Below are 24,684 nucleotides of genomic sequence, written 5' to 3' on the forward strand. Positions count from 1 at the left end.
CAGGTGCAAGTGGGCCCATGATGGGGGTTGTAATGTGGGAGGAGCATCCCAAATTGCCCTCCCAAAACACTGGAGGATGTGAATATCCGCTGACACTCCGTTCTCTCACTGTTTCCAGTAGAAATGAGGAAAAGGCATTCACTCTGCTTTTTCCATATGTTTTGGAGGCATTGTTAGATTGCTACTAATCTCTGGCTAAATTTCATTTCCACGTCTACCTAACAATGTGTTTCAGCATCACTGTTTGCCCTGCTATCAACTCTATCAGCCATGAAATTTCCATGAAATTTTAAAAAAGAGCAATTAAGTAATAGTTTCTACAGCGTCGCAGAAGAAGCAGAACGATGTTAAACCAAATCAAAGGGGAGACCTTTGCTGACTGAAAGCCGCCATTCTAAACACACTTTCTCTGGAGAAACTACCTCTGACAGGAACATAATTTACTTCTGAGTCAACATGTTGAAAACCTATCACATTACCAGTTCCAACTTAGTAATATGCACCCATTTTTTGGCTTAGCTGCGTGGCTGTAGCATTGTGAAGAAGCTAAACGCAGTGTAATGTAGAACCACAACTGCAGTTCCATTTCCAGGTCATCATAAAGAAGTCTGGTGCTTCGGCTGCACAAAAGGACTTGGGGATGGAAGCCCCTACCTGATGTAGAAAAAAGAAAACGGGGGCGGCCTACCATACCCTCCAACATTTTTCTGATGAAAATAGGGACGTCCTAAGGAAAAGTGAGGGGATGCGGGTGGCGCTGTGGGTTAAACCACAGAGCCTAGGACTTGCCGATCAGAAGGTCGGCGGTTTGAATCCCCATGACAGGGTGAGCTCCCGTTGCTCAGTCCCTGCTCCTGCCCACCTAGCAGTTCAAAAGCACGTCAAAGTGCAAGTAGATAAATAGGTACCACTCCAGCGGGAAGGTAAACGGCGTTTCCGTGCGCTGCTCTGGTTCGCCAGAAGCGGCTTAGTCATGCTGGCCACATGACCCAGAAGCTGTACGCCTGCTCCCTCGGCCAATAAAGCGAGATGAGTGCCGCAACCCCAGAGTCGGCCACGACTGGACCTAATGGTCAGGGGTCCCTTTACCTTTACCTAAGGAAAAGTGGGACATTCAAGGATCAAATCAGCAACTAGAACGGCTTCTGTAAATCCAGGACTGCCCCTGGAAATTAGGGGCACTTGGAGGGTCTTCATACTACCATGAGACTCTGTTGTCTCTCGCATTGCTTGACTTTTTGGTCTCATGCAGGGCTTTTGTTCCAGCTGGAACTCAGTTCCAGCACCTCTCACATGGCCCCATTGCCATTATAAGAGAATGGGGAGGCATTCACAGTGAGTTCTGGCACCTCTTTTCCTAGAAAAATATCACTGTTCTAACGGTGCGAAAAAAACAACACCTCAAAATTGTTTCTTCTCTTGGTAATCAGGACATATGTTTCTAGCCATACCTACATATGTGACCATATAGACACTAAATAAGTGTGACAAAAAACATACATGATAAGAAATCTGTTTTCATCTTTTGGGTGCTTCTAATTCTCCATGTGTGTTTTGTGTGTTTGTTTTTTGCCCTTTCTGGAAAGTGATTGGAGGTCAACGGATGACGACAAACAAAAAGGCGAGGGAAGATTGCATAATGTTTGAACTTTTTTCCCCAATCTGGAATTCCCCGTCCCCTGTTCTCTTTGCAGAAGTCACCTGACTTCCCCGAAAAATGCCCAGTTTGAAAGGATCCAGCCTTCCCCATCTCACAGACTTGGGCCTGGCCAAAAAAGAAAAACAGAGGATTGTGCAACCAGAGACTATTAGAACTTTCTCTCTCGGATAGGATTTCTGGAGGATGGCATCTTTCAAACAGCAGAGGGCAATGGAGGTTTGCAATTAAGTGACATTAACAGCTCAGAAATGTGGATAAGGGTTGGTGAGGATTATGAAGAGGGAGATAGAGGAGCCAGACAAAGAGAGAAACAGCTGCAGAGACGAGGAGTGCAAGGTAAAATTCTTGTTAAAAACTTGTTTTTTATCTATAAAAAACCCAGAATCTGAGTATTAGCATTTGGGTTAAATGCTTCCTGATGGATGTCAGCCTTTCTGGGAAAGAAAATGATGCTTCTCCTAAGCTTCTATGGTTGTTTTGAGGGGTGCGGTGGAGACAGCTATCTTGCATAAGTTGCAGGTAACATCTGTGATGAATCTCTCTCTTTGGCTCAGTTCCTGACCTATTGCCTTTACATGGCGCTAATGACCCTGTTGCCACTTTGTGGGCAAGCGTGCATCATGTTGCACCCTGCTCTACTCTAGGAATCAGTTTCCCTTGCTAAAGGTTAGTAGGGGCTGGGTGCCTATGGCTTCCGTGAGCTGGGTTTTAACTCCATTGCTCTGCCCACCAACCAGGCCTGCTTCAGGGGAAGAAGACAAACAAGCCAGCGTGTTTTGTTTGTCTAAATCTGAAGTCCAGCCACAGTGGATTTGAGGAAGAAGGCCAAGATGGAACTCTTGCAGACTTGGTAAGTTATTGAAAATATGAGCTAATAAGGTGAGACTCTGGACAGCAACTACTTTTGCTGAAGAAGGGGTTGGGGGAGGCAGGCAAGGCGCACACCCCTCTCCCCACAAGAGTTTGTGGCTTTGTTCTACAGTGGAACCTCAGTTTTTGAACGTAATCCATTCCGGAAGACCGTTCGACTTCCGAAACATTTGAAAACCGAGGAGCAATGGGCGGCCGGCACAATCCATTGAGAAAAAAATAAAAACATGCAGTGGAAGCCATTCGACTTCCAAGGTGTGTTTGAAAATGGAAGCAGGTTTTTGGCATTTGGCTTCTGAAACGTTTGGCTTCTGAGACGCTCAAAAACCAAGGTTCCACTGTAATAGTTGCCGAAGATGCTTCTTGTCCACACTCCTCATTTGCTACAGGATCATTACAGGGCTAAATACCACCCATCAGAAAAAAGCATCTTCCTCAGTGGCCCCCGTTGCTGACCTCAAATCTAGGAACCAAATTCCCTCACTTGTGTTACCAGCAATGCAACTTTACCACCTACTCCCTAGATAGTAGAGGCAACCCTGTGCTGCTTAGGGGTGCTGAATCAAGTTGACTTAACTCTTCCACCCCTTGGGTCATAGGTAGATGGGGCAGAGAGTAGAATTGGCAGCCACTATCAATATTCTTTTCTCCTATTTAGAGGGACGCGGGTGGCACTGTGCCTAGGACTTGCCGATCAGAAGGTCGGCGGTTCGAATCCCCGTGACGGGGTGAGCTCCCGTTGCTCGGTCCCTGCTCCTGCCAACCCAGCAGTTCAAAAGCACTTCAAAGTGCAAGTAGATAAATAGGTACCACTCCAGCGGGAAGGTAAACAGTGTTTCCGTGCGCTGCTCTGGTTCGGCAGAAGCGGCTTAGTCATGCTGGCCACATGACCCAGAAGCTGTACGCCGGCTCCCTCGGCCAATACAGCGAAATGAGTGCCACAACCCCAGAGCTGGTCACGACTGGACCTAATGGTCAGGGGTCCCTTTACCTTTACCTATCAATATTCCTTTCTCCTATTTAGGGGCTTTGTTTCCTGCTTCCTCTTGGCTTGCACTGAGGCAGCTTCCATGTACGGGGAAATCCTGTCTCCAAACTATCCTCAGGCATATCCCAACAATGCTCTGGAATCCTGGGAAATCAGTGTGCCTCCTGGTTACGGCATCCATCTTTACTTCACCCACCTGGACATAGAGCCGTCTCAAAACTGCCAATATGACTCCGTGAAGGTACAGGGGCCCCATTCCACTGCTGGGGCAGATAGATACAGAGCATCGGCGTGTGTGCTGGTGCTGAACCGATGTGTCTAAAACACTGAGCCTCTTGGGCTTGCCTATTGGAAGGTTGGCAGTTCGAATCCCTGTGACGGGGTGAGCTCCCGTTGTTCGGTCCCTGCTCCTGCCAACCTAGCAGTTCAAAAGCACACCAGTGCAAGTAGATGAATAGGTACCACTCCGGCGGGAAGGTAAACGGTGTTTCCATGCGCTGCTCTGGTTTGTCATCCTGGCCACATGACCCGGAAGCTGTACACCGGCTCCCTCGGCCTATAGAGTGAGATGAGCGCGCAACCCCAGAGTTGGTCACGACTGGACCTAACGGTCAGGGGTACCTTTATCTTTACCTTTACCTTTACAATCTATTTCTATAAGCAGAAGCTAAGAGAGACTTGTCTTGTGTGCCTGTCACTTTTAGGTACTGATTGGTAACCACATTGAGGGTCAGTTCTGCGGGCGGAAGAAGAGCCGCACTCCTGGCTCTCCTGTCCTGGAAGAATTCCATGTCCCATATAACACGTTGACAGTCACCTTTCAGTCTGACTTTTCCAATGAAGAGCGATTCACTGGCTTTGCTGCCTATTACATTGCAGAAGGTAAGCCCTGGTCTGTCTCATCCTGGTGTATGAAACACTTTGTAGATAACGTATTCCTCCCAGCAATGCTTTGGGATGGCTGTAGGAGGAACCCTTTCAGATTGCACTGAATGGACAAGCCAGATTCTTAGCAAGGCTCAAGGGCCTACCTCAAGATTACATATCTCTCTCTACCCCCCAGCTAAGAAGGGCAGAGTATTAAGAACACTGGTTATGGAAATTGTTTAGGAATTATAGCAAGGATATCATAACAACTTAAGAAGAAGAAGAAGAAGAAGAGTTTGGATTTGATATCCCGCTTTATCACTACCCTAAGGAGTCTCAAAGCGGCTCACATTCTCCTTTCCCTTCCTCCCCCACAACAAACACTCTGTGAGGTGAGTGGGGCTGAGAAACTTCAGAGAAGTGTGACTGGCCCAAGGTCACCCAGCAGCTGCGTGTGGAGGAGCGGGGAAGCGAACCCGGTTCCCCAGATTACGAGACTACCGCTCTTAACCACTACAGCACACTGGCTCTCACTTAAGCCATCATCTAGTACATATCTGCATATTTAGTACATAGATTGCTTAGGATGCAGAACTAGGAGTTGACCAAGAATGGAGGTGTTTCTGAGGAACTGTCACATGTGGTCTGAAATGGCCTGATGGTTGCGTGCATAGAAGACCACAAACTTCCCAACAGTTACCTTGGGTGATAACTTGAAGCCATTGATTCGAGTCCTAACACCCAGAGCAGGAGAAAACAAGCTTGCTCCACCCTCCATGTGGCAGCCCTTGAGATATTTGAAGATGGCTATCCCTTCTCCTATCAGTCTCCTCTTTTCCAGGCTAAACATACCCAGCTCCTTCAGCCGTTCCTCATAAGGCTTGGTTTCCAGACCCTTGATCATCTTGGTTGCCCTCCTCTGCACATGTTCCAGCTTGTCAACATCCTTCTTAAATTGTAGTGACCAAAAGTTATTTATTTCTTCCACACCTTTCCCCCTTACGGCACTCAGGGCTGCTTACAGATCTGTTTTGGATCCCATAAGAGACGACTGTATTTTAAGCACTTGGGGGGTCAGGCTCCGAACTCTGAGAGGAAGGCAAGTGGAAGTTTATGAGAGGTGGCAGGGCCTACCTGAATCTGGGTGTTCCAGTGAGGCTGTGTGAGGGTTGCAAGAAAGAAGGAATACCGTATTTTTTGCACCATAACACTCACTTTTTTCCTCCTAGAAAGTAAGGGGAAATGTCTGTGCGCGTTATGGAGCGAATGCCTACGGATGGCGGGGGGGATCTGCTGCAGTTGTGAGCAGAGGATCCATGGTTCCCCTTCCTTCCCTCCTCCGAGGCTCGCTTTGAAACAGCAAAGCGGGAGAAGAGCCGCTGAGTGTGGAGGAGAGAAGGACAGAGAGCCTGCTTCTTTAAAGGAGCAAAGCGGGAGAGGAGGGGAGCCGCTTACACGAGTGTAAGCGGCTCCTGTCCGGTTGGCTCCTTGAAAGCAAGCAGGCTCTCTGTCCCTCTCTCCTCCCCACTCAGCTCGCTAAATAGCATTATTAGCAGCATCCTTCTCCACACACCCCACGCGTGCTCCTTGTCCCTTGAGTGTTTTTCCTTCCCTCCCCACTTAAAACGTGGTTACAAAGCACGGATCCACATGGATCCTCAGGATTTTTGCACTGGGTCACCCCAAATTCACCATCAGATCACATAGCATGTCCATGGCTACATCTTGCACCAAAAAAATCACGCACCCACTGTTGCCTGGGGTCGCAGTGGTGCAAAAACGTGGTTACAAAGCATGGATCCACATGGATCCTCAGGATTTTTGCATTGGGCTACTCCAAACTCACTGTCAGATCACATGTCTGTGGCCACAGCATGAACCACAAAAATCATATATCCACTGTTTCATTTAGAATATTTTTTTTCTTGTTTTCCTCCTCTAAAAACTACGTGCGTGTTATGGTCTGGTGCGTGTTATAGAGCAAAAAATACGGTAACTGGGACTCTACCTTAAATGAAGGATCTCTTCTCCCTTAACCAGCACAGGGTTTATCCCACTGCCTCTTTTCCTTTCTGCCTTTTATGATATTCCACACACATTCTTACCTCCATCTCTGTTCACTTCTTGCAGATGTGGATGAATGCACAGATTTTGTGGAAGAGGTCTGCAGCCATTACTGCAACAACTATATTGGTGGCTACTATTGCTCTTGCCCACCTGAATATTTCTTGCATGAGGATCTGAAGACATGTGGAGGTAGGAGCCTGGTTGCTACTGATCCAGCAATCACAGTCCTTACCCCACTGCTGATATGGTACTTGAAATGGGAAGAACTTCAGCAGTCTACTGTGGAACTGTGGCTGTTTACACACTATACTTTGAAAGTACATTCAAAGCACACACACCCTCAAAGAATTCTGGGTACTGTAGTTTGTTACGGGTTGCTAGGAATTGTAACCCCGTGAGGAGTAAAATACAGTGGATACTCGGGTTGCAAACGTGATCTGTGTGGGAGTCACGTTCGCAACCCGTAGCGCCGCATCTGCGCATGCGCGGGTCATGATTCAGTGCTTCTGTGCATGCACAAAGCGCGATTTAGTGTTTCTGCACATGTGCAAGCGCCGAAACCCAGACATAACCCGTTCTGGTACTTCCAGGTTCGGAGCGGTGCGCAACCCAAAAATACGCAACCTGAAGCGTCTGTAACCCGAAGTATGACTGGACAGTGCCCAGATTTCTTTGAGAGAAACATTGCACTTTAAAGTGTTCGCAGCCTGTGAACTTCCACAGAGGCTGATAAATGGAAAGAAACTGCGGTTGCTCACAAGGAAAGGAAAATAAACTAGCATTGCATAATAAAGAAATATAATTAAATCATCCCAAACACTGGGAGCTAAGACCCTGCCCCCCCCCGATGTAATGGAAGGAGACTTAGAATGAGGAATCTGAAAAAAGGGTTTGGCTTTTTACAAAAAGCAGTTGAAGGATGTTTAGATAATGTGTCATACAGCAGGCCAAGGGGGCAGCGAGATGCAGCCTGCATAGACGTCATTCAGGATTCAGAACTTAGATCTGAGCCCTTGAATCTTAGAAATATGTTGATAAACTGTGGGAGACTAAGTGACGGCATAGAAAACGGAGTCATGGAATTTCTGGTATGACTTTGCCAAGCCCAGTGAAAACACAGTCAAGATAGGCATGTGCAAATTCTTGGCACTAATTCACTTGAATATATATTTTTGTTTCTTATTTCTTATTAAGATTTTTAAAATTACGAAAGAATAAGTCACATTTTAAAAGCAACAACCTATCACAGAAACTCAGTACAGTAGAGAAGAAAAGTTGGCTTTGCTTACATGTACTAACGAGCTAGATTTTTTTCTTATCACAGCATGCGGGTGCATGTTGCCCAGTCATCCCAACTTCGCTCCTCGCCTGGCACAAGCAGGAGAAATCTTTGGCTTCCCAGTACTCTTGATCCAAGTCTCCCTTGCAAGGCATGATGGCTAGCAAATTACCGAAAGTGGCTTCTTAGGCAGCAACAAACCACATTCAAACCATGGTGCCTGGTTCAAAGGCTGCAAGAAGCCAAGACTTCTTGGTTTGTTTCTCCTGCTTGGTCCATGGGAGGAGCAAACTGGAAGCAACTGTGCAATGTGCAGCAGCACACTGCTCATTCATGCTAAAGCCCATTAAGCCAGAAACCCCAGCATATCATAACAGGTAATACTGGGCAGCATGACATCATTTTGAGGTTGAATCCTGACAAGACAGAAGTACTGTTTTTGGGGAACAGGAGACGGGCAGGTGTGGAGGACTCCCTGGTCCTGAATGGGGTAACTGAGCCTCTGAAGGACCAGGTGTGCAGCCTGGGAGTCATTCACTGTGCAGCGATCCCTCTTGCTGTTCTGGCTTCTGGGGTTCAGAATATTTTTTTTCTTGTTTTCCTCCTCCAAAAACTAGGTGCTTCTTATGGTCTGGTGCGTCTTACAGAGCAAAAAATACGGCAATCTAACTTTGTTACGGATCTCCTGGCTGTTTCTCTTCCCTAAACTCTAGTGAACTGCACTGGGAATGTGTACACTGACTTGTCCGGGGAGATCACCAGCCCCAACTACCCCAGCCTGTACCCTGAGAACTCGCACTGCGATTACCGTGTCATCCTGGAGCCAGGATACCGTGTGGTCTTGACCATTGGCAAGAAGGACTTCGACATCGAGCCGGCTGACTCGGAAGGAAACTGCCCTGACACCTTGAGAGTATGTGGTGGCTTAGATAAAGAGAGGGGTGTCTTTGCTCCTGTTCTGAATACATCTTCGCTGTGTATCCCTAGAAGCCAAATGGCAGACAGGAGTCCCAGGGGTGACATTTGCCATTGGGGGTTGTGGCACACTTGGGCAGGAGCAGGAGGCCTGGTTTGGGGCACGGTGTCCGCCCTTTGCTCCTGCTTGCCTTTGCAGTACCACGCTGTTGTTTGCGCACCAGCTTAGTAAACAAAAAGGGGGAAAACCTTTTGGGTTGGGAAAGAGAAGACTGCATAGGTACACACACTCTTATGGTCTGCTCCGCAGAGGACCTTAAGGTCCATGAATAGTCATAGTTTAGAGGTCCCAGGCCCAAAGGAAGTCAGATTATCCTCTACCAGGGCCTTCTCAGTGATGGCTCCGACCTGGTGGAATGCTCTGTCCCATGAGACCAGGGCCCTGCAGGATTTAACTTCCTTCTGCAGGGCCTGTAAAACAGAGCTATTCCACCTAGCTTTCAATTTGAACTTAGCCTGATCTTTTATTCCCCTTCCGTCCCTCCCTCCCCCTCCCCTCTTTATCCTTAATCCCTCAAGTACCAAATTTCTGCTTCCCTTACGCCTTCTCCTCTCCAAATCTTGAGTGTATTTCTTTTAGATGCATTTCCTGTTAAATTTGCCTCTTTTGTCTTCCTCTATTATTTTTCCTTAATCTGTTTCGAGAGCCAGTGTGGTGTAGTGGTTAAGAGCAGTAGTCTTGTAATCTGGGGAACTGGGTTCGAGTCTCTGCTCCTCCACATGCAGCTGCTGGGTGACCTTGGGCCAGTCACACTTCTCTGAAGTCTCTCAGCCCCACTCACCTCACAGAGTGTTTGTTGTGGGGGAGGAAGGGAAAGGAGAATGTTAGCCGCTTTGAGACTCCTGAAGGGGAGTGAAAGGCGGGATATCAAATCCAAACTCTTCTTCTTCTTCTTCTTTTTCTTCTTGCAGTTCTCAGCAGGCGACCAGCAATTTGGCCCCTACTGTGGCAACACATTCCCAGGCCCTCCAGAAATCAAGACTAGAAGCAATACACTTGACATTTTCTTCCAAACGGACCAGTCAGAGCAAGGCAGAGGCTGGAAAATCCGCTACTTTGGGGATCGTGAGTAGATATCCCATGAGAGCAAACCTGTGGGGCAGACTCGTGAGCTCTCTGGGACAGAGATATGTGTCGTTCTTAGGAGAATGGGCATGTGCTTGCAAGTAGCAAAAGTGCACCTTGAGTTGGAAGTCTAGTGCAGGAGAAAACAATTGCAGACGAGGCATGTCATTCAAGCAGAATGGCTGCTGTTTCTGAGAGCAGTTGTTCTTGGGGTGAATTGCTGCAGGAGAGAACACTTGAGGTTTGCTATGCACCCAAATTGTGAATGGGTATTTGGGTATAGCTAAGACTAGCAAATCTGGTGCACTGCTGGCAGAACATCTAAGGGGTTGGCTGGTGTGTTGACAAGTGGCTTCCTGGCTAGGGATGAGCCCCACCAGAACTGGAAGCAGGGAAAGAAGGAAAACCCAATGGGGACCTTGGGGTCTTGAATTTCAGTGGCACCCTGTGCAGCGCCAAAATTCCACCTCCTCTTGCCTTTCACTCTACATCATAGTTGCAGTAGCCCCTGCAGCAACCCCGAGGCTTCACCAACCAGTCACCCAAAATCCACCTCTATAAAACCCATAGAAATCTGAGAAATCTTCTGATCTCTGGTGGGCAATGGGGAAATTGAAAGGGGAACAAGGGTTCTAGCTGAAGGCCCTGCAGGCTACAGCTGCTAGCTCTCAGGAGACAGGGTGAACCAATCCGTTCTTCCTCATCAGTGGAACCTGGGCCATTAGGGCAAGGGAGGCACTGCCCGTCATGTCATGGTCCTATGCCAGATCCCACAGAAACAGCAGATAGCCTTTCTCCTCCTGAGTCTTGGTGTTGCCTTTGTAGAACTCAACAGGGAGGAGGGAGGGGGGCAATACTGGAATCACGTGTCTGTGCCTGTCAATGGGCGCCAACCTCTACTTCTTCCTCTTGTTGATGCGGTTGAGAGTCGAAGAGGCTCATTAACCCTCAGAGCAGAGAGGAAGTCGCATTAAATAAAAGCATGGCTTCTGTTGACTTGGCTGTGACTGCTGGGGACAGAAAATGACAAGGGGCGTGTGCATGTGTGAGAGAGCGTGTGCCAGGTGATTCAGTGATTGTTGACCGGTTTCCTTTTTCCCCCCTTTCCATCTGCAAAGCAATGCCCTGCAAAGAAACTGTCATTCCGCATTCCAGTATGGAACCCGTGAGAGAACGTTACGTCTTTAAGGATTCAGTGAAGGTGACCTGTGTCAAAGGCTATGAGGTTGTACTGGTAAGTCCGTGCCCACCAAGGTCAGTTAGGCTCTGAGAACCCCCTTGGCATGAACAGTACATTGCTGCTACTTCTACACCGATATGCATTGTGCCTCTTCTCCATCTCAACATAGCAGTGAGAGAGGATTCTTTCTGCACTGATGTCAGGGGCCCAGACCAGTGGGCAGCCAGGTCTTCTGAAATGCAAGCTTCAGGCAGATTGGCTGGCTGAATAAACAACTACCTAGGAACAATATTGGGGACGCGGGTGGTGCTGTGGGTTAAACCACAGAGCCTAGGACTTGCCGATCAGAAGGTTGGCAGTTCAAATCCCCGCGACGGGGTGATCTCCCGTTTCTCGGTCCCTGCTCCTGCCAACCTAGCAGTTCGAAAGCACATCAGAGTGCAAGTAGATAAATAGGTACCACTCTGGCGGGAAGGTAAATGGCGTTACCATGCGCTGCTCTGGTTCGCCAGAAGTGGCTTAGTCATGCTGGCCACATGACCTGGAAGCTGTCTGCGGACAAATGCTGGCTCCCTCGGCCTATAGAGCGAGATGAGCGCCGCAACCCCAGAGTTGTCCACGACTGGACCTAATGGTCAGGGGTCCCTTTACCTTTACCTTTAGGAACAATCTGGGACCAGCCAATGGCTTGATTCACCAAATGAGAGCTGTGTGGCCTCCTTCAGGGACAAGCTTCTCACAATAAGAGTCTTTATACTTGCTGGTGGCACCAGATTGGTCCTCCCATATCACCAGACGTCCCAGGCCAGGTGGATTGTGGGCTGTTATATCAGCCTCCTGTGGCCAGCAGTATTAGCAGCGCAAAGAGCCAGCAGCCATTGTCTGATCTGCAGGGCTGTTGACATGTCACCAGCCACCCTTCACTCCCCTCAGTACTTGACAATTGGTGCCATGGCCACAGACCAGGAATCCTGAGAGACACAGCCCTCTGGCAACATCAGGAGGAGGAGGAGGAGATGAATCTACTCCAGGTGTGTTGCATGTGATGCTGAAGTCACCAGAACCTGCATCTCCTCCTTTGAACCCCAAAGAGATACTTCTGCCACAGAAATCTTCAGATGATCAGCAGAGTCCTCAGGATATATCCCCCCATGTTGAAACCTCAGTTCCTAGAAAGCTAATAGCTACAGAGGTACGCCCTGGCCCTTAAGCTGGCCAGATATGATGTGTCAGCTGCAGGATCAGTCACTGTGCTCCTGAAACCTACACTTAGGTCCCTTTCTAAGGCCCTGAGTGTGACAGATATGTAGTCAAATCTAACAACACAAAGTTTTGCTAGTTAGCAAGTGAAGGGGTTAAGACCATAGAGCTGCATTGCTGATAGGCAGACTCAGGCCATAGAAATGTAATTGGTAGAGAAGGCTCTGTATGATGTCGTTTCCCATCCTCTCCTGGGAAGGAAGAAGCAAAGAAATATCTCCTGTTTTGTCTCTCTCTCTTCCACCAGCCATGTATATGGACATCTGTCCGCTTGCTCCAGCATCAGGCACTTGCCTGAAGCTATTTTTGCTGTGAACACAAGTATTTTACCTGCATTTATTTTTACTGCTGTTGCTGCTAAGGACAAATGCTTGACTGTGAGAAAAATGCGTGCTTTAAACTTCATTTTCAGTCTGTAGCCTGTTTCTTTGATAAACTGGACAACAAAAGGGGGAGACCAGCCTAATGCCTAGTTCCTACACTTGCAATCAAACTGTTCAAGATGGGATTTAAACTCTGTTTAGCCCCATGCTTTTAAACGCAAGGGTAAGCTCGGAGATGAAATGCCATCAGTCTTGCTTAGTGCAAATGTTCCACCTCCTTAAACAACTTTTGTGCATCCTCTCCATATATCTTCTCACTTTACACAAGGGCCCAAGACTCCCCTCATGTAACAAGGGAGAGAGAGCAGTGTGTATGTCATTCTGATACATTTCTCAACCAATGAATTAACTCCAGTGTCTCTCAATTCTGTTCCCTTCAGTCAAAAGGCAGCCTCACATCCTTCTACTCTGTCTGTCAAAGCAACGGCGAGTGGAGCAACTCTGACCTCGAATGTGTCCGTAAGTGCTTGGCTTCCTATATTGGTGGTCCATAACACACTTTCAGTTGGTCTTGAGAACACAGGGATCATAACAGAGAAGAATACTTGAGAAGCAGGAGGCTTTCTGAAGTTTTGACAAGATGCTGAAGAGGCAAACCACTTCTAAATTTAAACTGGAAAGCAGCTTGCTTCTTCAGCAGTGTGAGTAATCACAAAGAAACTTCCAGCTCTCTTCATAGCTCTCTTCATAGCTGAGCTGGATGGCAGCCACACAGAATGATTGTTCCCCTTTGTGGTGGCTGTGTAGGGTAAGAAAATACAGTGACCCACAAAGCAATAAGGCAACCCAAATAGTGGTCCTCAGTGGTGCTTTTTTCTGGGGGGGGGGAACGACGCAGGGGGACACATACCCCTAAACATTTTGTGAATCTTTGTACTTTTGTCCATTTACTGTATTATTTCCCCCGATTTGAACTATAAAATGGTGGTTTGCTTGAGTCGAAATGAGAGTACCCCTAAACATTTTTTAAGAAAGAAAAAAAAGCACTGGTCCTCAGTACAGTTAAGCTTAAACACCATTGTGTGGATTACCCAAGATAAATGAGAGACTTTTCAATGGAGAGGGCGTTTATGCCATTCCAGTTCTAGGCAACTGGTCCTGGAAGGAGATGGAAATAGGAAGGGATAACTTGGAAGTTACAGACTGGCACCCACGAAGGCTTTCAGTGGTTGCCCTGGGCAGGTGCCCCGAACTTTGAGCTCTCATTTGGGGGGGGAGCATTTAGTCACCCTAGAAAGAAAGTTTTGGGACCAAATGTGTAGATAAGTGATTTCTATAGCTTGTATATTGTTCTAGATTTTGGGGGGCAGGGGCTAAACCCTAGAAATTAATAAATGGTAGGATTTTGATTATTTGTAATGTGAAGGGAGAAATACCAGCTGCAGAGGAATTCCTGAGCTAGTCTGTTCAAAATGACCTGGCCAAGCTAGGACCATTAAGAAACAATAGAGGGCCATTGGCAATGCAAGAGAACTGTCCTCCCCACTTGTCCTGAGGTGTGAACAGAGAGGGGAGCTTGGGAAGGTTGCCAGGGTAACTAGGTGTGGGGTTACAGGAAAAAGAGAGTCTTGAGCAGGAGTTGCTGGGAAGGAGAAGGAGGAAGAAGGACTGGGATCCATCTTGGGCAGGCTGGCTGAAGGCTGGCCTGAGATAGATGCCTTGGACTCCAGGGTTGCACGGCTGTGGGAGACAAGCCCCTCTTGAAATGACCATGCTGTACAATCTGGACTCCATGCAGACTGAAGGTGTAAATAGGTGAATAAACCATATTTCTTTAAAGCTACGGCAGTCTCCACTGTGTGTCAGTTCTCCAAAGGAGCATAAGACCTCTGGCAGACAGTGGGGGGGTGGTGCCCAACTTCTGTAACAATATTTTTCCTGGTACTGAGGGACCATAATCAGGAGCAGCAGGACATAACCAACTTCCCATGGTAAGCCTAAGGTTGTCACAGGTCATTGCCTCTCTGATTTTGCGTTATGCCACACCCCCTCCGTGGCAGCCATCTTGCGACCGACACCCTCACCAATTTCTCAAAATGTGAAGTGTGCCCACTAGTCCAAAAAGGTTGGCAACCCCTGCTTTATGTACCATACAAAAAGAAGAAATGGAAAGTATGTTCAGGCCTGACAGAATATGGGTTGACCAGGATGAGGTGGCAGGTGGCAGCAGAGGGAAGATTCTAGTCTAACACCCCATCTTTTCCCCCCGGCAGCCGTAAATTGTGGCGAGCCTGAGCACCTTGCAAATGGGAAAGTCACTTACCTGTCAGGAACCGAGGACAACACGGAATATCAAGACACGATCAGCTATTCATGCAACGAGAAGTTTTATACAATGCAGGGCAAAGGTAATGATGTGTCCCATCCTTTTCAGATCCAAGCACCTGATTCAAGCATCTTATTCCAGCAGGTTTTGGACTACAACTCCCATCAGCCCTAGCTATCAAGACCAGTGGTCAGGGATGATGGGAATTGTAGTCTGAAAAACAGCTGGAGACCCAAGTTTGGGAAACACGGAGTTAAAGCATAGCTAATTTGTGTTAAGCGACCCAGTGTATCCATTCTTGGGTAAGCACATTAGAAGTGCATTGCTGGATCCATACCTGTCAACCATCCCTTATTTGGTGGGAAACTCCCTTATCTCAGCGCTGTGTCCCGCTGCTGTCCCTTATTGATGATGTCCCTTAAATTTCCCGGGTTTCAAAGGAAGCAGCTCCTCTCCCTCCCGCCCTGCCGGCCTCCCCTCTGCCCGCTGCCGCCACCGAAGGACCCAGATGAGATGGGCAGCCTGGCGTGGCCTATGAATTGCTCCTTGAGAGGAGAGCGAGGGCAACCATAGAGAAAGCAGTTCAGAGAGAGGAGGAGGAGGCGGAGGTGCGGGCAGGTGTTCCAAGGGCTAACCATAGAGGGGGAAAACGGAGGAAGGACCACAAGCGCTTCTGCCATAGATTTGTAGTGGTAGACTAGCATAGATGGTCTGATCTGCGGGCTTACTTCGGGCGCTATTCCCCCCCCCTCCTCCCGCCCCACCTGATGGAACTGAGAGCTACAGATGGCGTACGAGAGGAAAGATACAGAACTGCAGCAGCATCTTCGTAGCTTGGACTTCGTTTTGCGCGAAAAGTTGTGGCTGCTTGTAGTTATTTCATTGCAGTGTTTCATCAGCTGGTGTCTTGAGCAGCAACCTCTGGAAACGAAGGGCAAAAAACCGGTGCTGGTCCCTTTTAACTACGTATTTCAGCTGGTTGACTAAAATCCCTTATTTTGGCTGCTGATCCCTTATTTTCGAGGCTGCTGGTCCCTTATTTTCAAATCTGTAAGTTGACAACTATGGCTGGATCAGATCTGGAGCCAACATTATTTACAGGAAACCCATGGACAAGCAGACACTACATGGCTTGCTAGAAATTGGCCAAAGGGCCACCAATGGCCTGTAATCTGTTTTCTGATCTCGCCTGCATTTGGGTATGAAACGCAGATTAAAAACAAATAACTGAATAGTGCTATGTATTCTTTTATTCCGAAAGGACTTTATAGGTGTTCAGCCAGTGGGAAATGGGTGGATGAAGATGAGAAAACAGAGATTCCAGTTTGTGTCCCAGGTACGGTACATAGCCCTCTATTTCTAAATGTGGATATTGTGGTCAAAGTGCTGTGACAAGAGTCCACCGCACTGTCTAGTTTACAGAAGAACCTGCCAATATTTTAACATTCTTGCTTCCTCTGCTGGGACATGTTCTTGAATTGCCTCAATGATTCGAGATGGTTGAAAACCAGAGCTTTAAAACCTGCTCTCCTCTTAGATGTTTCTGCAAAGCACCAGTCCTGCAGGAAGTAACAATGATCCATGTTTCAAGAGTCCCTTTTTGCTGATCACGTTGTTGAGCACAGCCATCTTGGGGGTTAGGAAAAGGGAAGAGAGCATAGACCCACTGAAATATATTCGGAGTCGAGTGTGGATTTCATGCTTTTTATTCAGCTCATAGTAGTGAGGAGGAATGGAAGTTCCCCTGAAATGTCTGCTTTATATACATTATTTACACAATGGGCCCCACGTGACTGGCCAGTTCCGGGATTCTCCTGTAGGCCAATCAGGTTGCGGATTCACTTCCACCTGGAGTTGGATTGGGTGGCTCCTGCGGACCAATTAGACTGCTGCATTCTGGATCCTATTGTTCTAGGACCAATCAGACTGCTGCAGTTTGGATCCTATTCAACTCAGTACATAACACCCACAGTAGAAGAAGATGCACGGGAGCCAAACCTGCAGCTAGTTTCTAATAGTTTTGCCTAGTCTGTCTGCTGTGTACATTCAGCAGTGATGGGGCTTGGTTCTGGTGGGCTCCTGCAGGTTCTGAAGAACAAAACACCCCCTCCTGCGTACCCGCAACTGATACCTATTGGACTATTTTTAATGGGCTATTTATTTATTGTTCTTCATACACATTGCTGATCGTATAATTCTTTGTGAAGCAATTTCCCTGAAAAGCAGTAAGTCTTTTAAATAAATAAAGCAAGCAAGCAAATCTCAGAATGGGGATATATGCATCGGCATAGTCAGGATTTATGTTGGAGGGACGGACAGGGCACCCACCTGTCCTGTTCCAGAACCAAGCTACCTGCCACATGATTGGTCAGTTTGCAGAAGCCACGCCTATCACTCAGTCGGGTTGCCAGTTGCGTCGCTAGAATGCACCACAACAAATTAGGTTTAAATATGGTTGAGATTTATGTTTGTTTGTTTATTTGTTTGTTTAATTTTATTTGGAAAATCAATAAAAAAGTTTGAGGGGGAGTGGGGAGAATGCACCACAACATCATCCAAGTGACCTCAGTTAAATTGAATATTTCAATTTCAAATATTCTGGTTATTTCTACTTCTAGTTAAGTATTTTTATTTATTTACTTGATTGGGGGGGAGCTGCCCCCCATGGCTACGCCCATAGATATGTGTATAGCCCATAGATATGTGTATAGCAGGCTTCATTCTCAATACAGTCGTACCTTGGATCCCGAATGCCTTGCAAGTCAAAAGTTTTGGCTCCCAAATGCCGCAAACTCGGAAGTGAGTGTTCCAGTTTGCAAATGTTCTTTGTAACCCGAATGTCCAATATGGGTTCTGCGGCTTCCAATTGGATGCAGGAGCTTCCTACAGCCAATCAGAAGCCGCGCTTTGGTTTCTGAACGTTTTGGAAGTCAAACGGACTTCCGGAATGGATTCCGTTTGACTTCCAAGGTACGACTGTACTACCCAGTTAATGTTTCTGGGCAAAGTTAACAAGCTGCAGCAAGCAAAAACTTTGGGAGAGGTCCACACGCATGCATGCCCACAGGTCCCAAAACCGGATTCAACTTGAACCCTCTACCCTAAAGTTATTGCTTGCTTTCCCTCACGTCAGTGAACATAAATGGTTTTGATTATTTCATTTGTGCAAATCCAGTCTTCCTGCTGCTCGCAAGCTCTTATTTCTGCTGTTGTTGTTCTATCCTTTCTCTAGTTTGCGGAGTTCCCTCTGAGCCCGTTGAAGGGGCGGGGAGGATTTTTGGAGGCCAACAAGCCAAAAAAGGAAACTTCCCTTGGCAAATCTATTTTGAATACCCACATGCTGGCGGGGCTCTGATTTCGGACCGCTGGGTTCTGACTGCAGCTCACGTGCTGGATGAGACCCGGTGCCCAGTCATCCACGCAGGGATGCTTCGCATTGGGGCAAATGCCATGGAAGGCGCTAGGCCACTGGATGTGGAAGCCACAATCGTCCATCCCGACTGGTTGGAAATGGCAAACAACCAGCCCCGGACAAACTTTGACAATGACATTGCTCTAGTGAAGTTGGCGAAACCCTTGACGATGGGTCCTACCATCTCGCCCATTTGCTTGCCTGGTGCATCGTCCGACTACGACTTGCCGATGGGGATCCTGGGCTACATATCTGGCTGGGGCAGGACGCCTAAGACGCGTGCGGCGATACACCTTAGGTACGCCCGGATCCCTGTGGTTAACATGGACAAGTGCCGAAGCGTGAGGCCAGATCCCCCAGCAGATTCTTTGACCTATGTGTTCACAGACAATATGATTTGTGGAGGGGGCAACGGGAAGGACAGCTGCGATGGAGACAGCGGAGGGGCGTTTGCTGTCAAATATCTCCACGACGAATTGCACTACTATGTCGCTGGCCTGGTTTCTTGGGGGCCAAAGTGCGGCACCTACGGCCTCTACACTAAGGTGTCAAATTACGTGGATTGGATCGCAAATGTCATGAGCCAGAATGAGACCAGGAGGATGCATTCGTGTCTGTAAAAGCACCAGGCTTCCTTGATGTTTTGGGCTCATGGCATTTCTCCAAAGTGGGACCCAAGCTGTTCTTGGACTACAACTCCCATCATCCCTAGCTAGCAGGGACAGTGGTCAGGAATGATGGGAGTTGTAGTCCAACAACAGCAGAAAACTCAAGTTAGAGAAATACTGGTAATGCAAGAGAGGGGAGGTTGGAGTGAAGGTCTGTGCACTGCCAGTTTCTTTACACAACCTGCTTTCTTGAGAAGCAAATAGAGCAACCAAAAGCTTTCAGGCTGGATTTGTTCTTAAATGATTTCCTGTCTGCTTAATTTCTTCTTTTATATCTTATGTCCTTTTTTTGTAGCTGCTTAAATTCCTTTGAAAAGTGCCCTATACCACAGATCTTTTTTTTAAAAAAAACACCAACAACACACATTTTATTAGAAGAATTTCATTTATAAAAAAAGAGAGTGAGGGGGTGGGAAGAAAGAGAGAAAAAGTGAATGAAAAAATACTGTTACATACCCATACATTGATATACAGGTGTGTATATTCTTATTATCCTAATGCACATATAATTGTCAATAACCTAATATGTTCTGTGTAAACAGATGATGCCAATAGGGATAAGAACTTCATATTTGTAGCTACTTATGGTTTGAACCATAAGGGACGCGGGTGGCGCTGTGGGTTAAACCACAGAGCCTAGGACTTGCCGATCAGAAGGTCGGCGGTTTGAATCCCCGCGATGGGGTGAGCTCCCATTGCTCGGTCCCTGCTCCTGCCAACCTTGCAGTTCGAAAGCACGTCAAAGTGCAAGTAGATAAATAGGTACCGCTCCGGCGGGAAGGTAAACGGCGTTTCCGTGCGCTGCTCTGGTTCACCAGAAGTGGCTTAGTCATGCTGGCCACATGACCCGGAAGCTGTACGCCAGCTCCCTCGGCCAGTAAAGCGAGATGAGCGCCGCAACCCCAGAGTCGGTCACGACTGGACCTAATGGTCAGGGGTCCCTTTACCTTTACCTTTATGGTTTGAACCAGCTGAAGAAAGCACAGTGCTCATCTCAACTTGTGCTTGCCCTGCCACTTTCTCCTGGTGAAACCTGATCTTTACCGCTGAATCGGAGTAAACGTCAATTTGGTTTCCTCCAGACTGAAGTTTGCTCTTAGCGGGTTTTTCAGGGGAGAGGAAGAACAGCCCTTCAGTGCGGGGAGGAAGCCTGTTCACACCCTTAAGAAAATAATTATAAAGGTGCCCTGCAGTGTTGGAGAAGGCAGGTGTGACTATACTTCAGAGACAGCAGGGGCCAACATTTCTGGCAATTGTGTCACAAGCAAAGTCCAAAAAACATGACAGTGTCTTTCTAGTGCATGTAGAACACAAATGGGGGAAAAGCAAAGTCAGACCCTCCAAGTGTCCCTATTTTCCAGGGACAGTCCCAGATTTACAGAAGCCGTCCCGGTTTCCGATTTGATCCTGGAATGTCCTGCTTTTCCTTGGTTGTTGTTGTTTAGTTGTTTAGTCATTTAGTCGTGTCCAACACTTTGTGACCCCATGGACCAAAGCATGCCAGGCACTCCTGTCTTCCACTGCCTGCTGCAGTTTGGTTAAGTTAGTAGCTTCAAGAACACTGTCCAACCATCTCGTCCTCTGTCATCCCCTTCTCCTTGTGCCCTCCATCTTTCCCAACATCAGGGTCTTTTCTAGGGAGTCTTCTCTTCTCATGAGGTGGCCAAAGTCTTGGAGCCTCAGCTTCAGGATCTGTGCTTCCAGTGAGCACTCAGGGCTGATTTCCTTCAGAATGGAGAGGTTTGATCTTCTTGCAGTCCATGGGACTCTCAAGAGTCTCCTCCAGCACCAGAATTCAAAAGCATCCATTCTTCCGCGATCAGCCTTCTTGATGGTCCAGCTCTCACTTCCATACATCACGAATGGGAAAACCATAGCTTTAACTATACAGACCTCTTACAGATAGGTAGCCGTGTTGGTCTGCCATAGTCAAAACAAAAAAATTTTTTCCTTCCAGTAGCACCTTAAAGACCAACTAAGTTAGTTCTTGGTATGAGCTTTCGTGTGCATGCACACTTCTTCAGATATACAGACCTCTGTTGCTTTTCCTTAGGACGTCCCTATTTCCATCAGAAAAATGTTCGGAGTTTCTGCAAAGAGCACAAACCAAAACCCCTTTAAAAACCATTCCAAAAGCTGCGTAGGGAGGGGGAGAGAAACAATTCCTCGTCCTCAGTGATGCCGTAGAAGCTTTCTAGCAGATGACCATACAATCTATAATGTACATATCTCTATTGCAGTAAGTTTTTTTCTTCCTGGAGGGTGGTTTTGGATTGAGGGAGGTGCCACTAGGAAGTGCAACAAAGTCTGGTTTGCTGCCACTGACGCATAGTGGGGGGAAACAGCATGTACTGTGTGCAACAGGAAGACAGGAGAACTTCCCTGTCTCTGATATTTAGCTGATCCTTGGAATAAGCCCTCACTGCTGCTGCTTCTGTTGCTGCTACAGAATCTCCACAGCTACGTTTGTATGTTGAATGCAGCCCTGATACTACAAATGCATTACATGTTGCTTGTAACACATACTCAGTTGGATTATATTAAAAAGAGAACCAAATGCAGAATCATGTGTGCTGCCTTCTTGACCCCCCCCCCCAATAGACTGCAAAGGATCTTTACTGCTTTGTTAATGTATTGCTCCTGGCAGTCAAATGTTGACATTTTGTGAAACTTTGGGCTTGACCATATTTGAGCTGGATCTCACTTAGAATCCACATTGACTCCATTCAAATTTGGCCTCATTAGTCGAAACATGCATGTATTTGCAGTTGAAAAATCAAAACCACCTTCCTCTTCAATACCGTCTTCTAATTTGTTGCTTTAAATGTGTTAATTTTGTACAAACGTATGTGTGCAAGAATCAGATGAGCAGTGTGCATTTTTTAAAAAAGAAACAAACGTGTTTGCCTAGGAACTGCACAATAGCACACATCCATGAATTCCCAACTCAACACAAGCTTGCACACTCACATTTTATGTTGTCTTAAAATGATAGGCATTTTGCATTCTGAAGCAGGAAGTTGGTTGTAGGAGAAATCAATTCGGTAATATAGAGTTAAATCAGTAAGAGGAGAGGAAGCGTAGCAGGGAGATCTAGAGAAACCACTGTTTTTCATTATTGCACAAATCTGATTTTTAGAAAAATGGTTGTGGTTTCTGAAGCTCATTAGAAATCTTAAAAATAAAAGTTATCAGTATATAAAATAAAAGTTAAAGTTATCAGTATAAGCACTGATAACTGGGAAACATTGGCCTGCAAGGGCTCCAATTGGAAATCCGCCTTTACCAAAGGTGTCATGTATTATGTATTCAATGGTACAGTGGTACCTCGGTTTATGAATTTAATCCATTCCGGAAGTCTGTTCTTAAACCAAAACCATTCTTAAACCAAGGCGCGCTTTCCCTAATGAGGCCTCCTGCCGCTGGTGCCCTTCCACTGTTTGGATTCCATTTTTAGACCGAGGTAAAGCTCTCAAAGTGGGACACTATTTCCAGTTTTGTGGAGTTTGTAAACAAAATTGTTCTTAAACTGGACTGTTTTTAAACCCAGGTACCACTGTATGTGTTTGCCTGAGCTTGAGTCTGGACTAAGGATTCTGATCTCCTGTGTTCTGATTCAATACATGATATCCAATCACAGAACATTTCAGGATTTGGGCCTCTGTCATTGGCTCTTAAACACTGACTCCTGATTCGCAGCTTGGAAGTTTAGGCAGCCAATAATGTAGGGAGTGGGAGTGGCCCGGGCCTTCAGAAATGTATAGAAGCAGTTGCTTTGCCCCTGTTGTCCAGTTCTGTTAGTTCAATAAAGGTTCTTGCTGTTATCACTGTATCTTGCCTCGCGGGAACCCACCTACACTTCATGATGGTCTTTGAAGAAGCATGAACTTAGGGTGAAAAAAGGAGAAACAAGCTAAGAGGAAGGCACCTTTGGCAAACCCTCACCGTGATCAACTCCCGGCCGAAAACCTATGTCCCCACTGTGGAAGGACGTGTGGATCCAGAACTGGCCTCCACAGTCACTTACGGACTCACTGTTCATGGAGACATAACTGGTGTTATGTCCCTGGGGGAAAAGAGACACTTGGAGGGTCTGGAAAATCCGTATTACTGGGTCCAGCTTTGGGGGGCTGTAAGCACTCAGAACTTTCCCCCCACCCCTCTCTGCTGACTCCTGCAGCATGCCAGTGGTCACATATTATATACACACACACACACCCATTTCACAGATTGTTTCCCTTTCCTTTGTAACCTCCCAGTTGCTCCACCATTTGTTCAGAAACTCAGGCACCATCCGTGTCTTGAAAAGTACATTGTGCTGAAAGAGGCAAAAGACTATTGCTTTTCCAGCTTCCTCCTCCAACAATATATACTTTTCAAGATGGAGACCCCATAACAAAGTGGGCATTGAGCAGTCGGTCAGTAGGATGCTGGGAGATTTGGCAGGCACCAGAGGAAGCCTTCAAGGTCGCATGCCTTAACCGGAGCTGTATAAAATGGTGACATAGCTGGAAAGGTGCTTTTTAAAAAGGAAATTCAAGAAATCCGGGGTTCTCTTAGTTATGTGTTGGGATACTACGTGTGCAAAATAGAGCTGTAGCAGCAGCTGTTTAAATAAACACCAGGGTCAGGATCCTCGGAAATAATGACTAAGCAAGCTGGGATTTTCCCCATCTGGGCTCAATAACTGGGAGAAAACAAAGACACAGTTTCATGATCTTTTCTACCAAAACAGTAACATTCTTTCCTCATTAAAATAAAAAAAATTAAAAATTCCCAGATTTCTGCATCTTAGAAATTCCTTTGGAGGAGCAGAGCTATCCCAAAGCACTGAATTCAGGGAGTGGCAAAGAGGAAGGGAAGGCTTGAAGGAGTTTCCAAAGAGGAGGCACAGAAGGACTGAAAGGTTGCGAGGAACTCAAGGGAGATAGATGTGCAGGGAAGTCATGTTCCTGCACTTCCCATTAGCCATTTGTTCACAGGCTCTCCTGGGGTGTCATAAAGCTTTGAGTCCTGACTTCCTTTTTCTAAACAGAAAGCTGAAATTGGGCACACCACCCTGCCTCCTTTTACCTGGGATAAATGATTTTTATGTAGTGGGTGGATGGGTGTGACCACAAGGTAGGCCAACCAACCCTATGGACCAGGTGGTATTATTATTATTATTATTATTATTATTATTATTATTATTAATATGCTGCCCTATACCCTAGGGTCTCAGGGCAGTTCACAGAATAAAATGAAGATATAAAACCACAAAACACATAATAAAAACAACAACCTAATACCCTCCCCAAAAAAACACATTTTAAAAGGGCATAGGATGTATAGGCATAGGCTGAAAAGTGGGACAGAAATTGATCTGCTACCCCCCCCCCAAAAAGCCTAATAACTACCAGCAGGTTGTTGAAAGTCTAGAGGGTGAAACCCAGAGTTTTGTAGGGAAACAGTGATTATTGAATGACCGAGTGGCTTAATAAAAGGCATGTGGGGACCTGAAGCCTCCTAGATTTTGTGCTTTGTGTAGACACACGGTTTGTTGTCCTGGGGTGGGAACGCTTTCGGGATTGTTTTCCAAGAATCTTCCCCAGTTTGGTGCCTTTCAGATGTTTTAGACTGCAGTGTCCATCACCCCAGACAGCATGGCTGGTTTAGGGGGAAAGAGATCCCTGTGAGACAAGGTGCCCTGTCAAGGTTCTGTTGACCATCTGTCATTCTCAGGATGAAGGCTGGGCTTTAGTTG

At 46.9% G+C, this 24,684-nt stretch overlaps 1 protein-coding gene and 1 long non-coding RNA gene across 3 annotated transcripts; one reads left to right on the forward strand and one right to left on the reverse strand.

The window, feature by feature from the left end:
• Positions 1–1,027: 1,027 nt before the first annotated feature.
• On the reverse strand, positions 1,028–21,573 carry LOC310753017. Of its 2 annotated transcripts, XR_014543061.1 has the most exons (3): positions 20,976–21,552; positions 19,889–20,834; positions 1,028–1,083 (listed from the first exon to the last, which is right to left on the reverse strand). It is a non-coding gene; the product is annotated as an uncharacterized lncRNA (long non-coding RNA). The 2 variants fall into 2 exon arrangements; XR_014543062.1 differs by lacking the exon at positions 1,028–1,083 and having other exon boundaries at positions 18,915–20,834; positions 20,976–21,573.
• C1S (complement C1s) lies at positions 1,729–19,182 on the forward strand. The gene is made up of 12 exons (XM_083593340.1): positions 1,729–1,996; positions 2,398–2,510; positions 3,555–3,759; positions 4,223–4,400; positions 6,516–6,641; positions 8,445–8,644; positions 9,619–9,772; positions 10,891–11,006; positions 12,976–13,054; positions 14,809–14,943; positions 16,123–16,197; positions 18,094–19,182. The coding sequence occupies exons 2-12, from the start codon at positions 2,491–2,493 to the stop codon at positions 18,891–18,893; spliced, it is 2,088 nt and encodes a 695-aa protein (XP_083449466.1). The 5' UTR covers positions 1,729–1,996; positions 2,398–2,490; the 3' UTR covers positions 18,894–19,182.
• Positions 21,574–24,684: the final 3,111 nt, after the last annotated feature.

The sequence above is a fragment of the Podarcis filfolensis genome (genome assembly GCF_964270895.1).
Source record: "Podarcis filfolensis genome assembly, chromosome: 17".
Lineage (NCBI taxonomy): Eukaryota > Metazoa > Chordata > Lepidosauria > Squamata > Lacertidae > Podarcis > Podarcis filfolensis.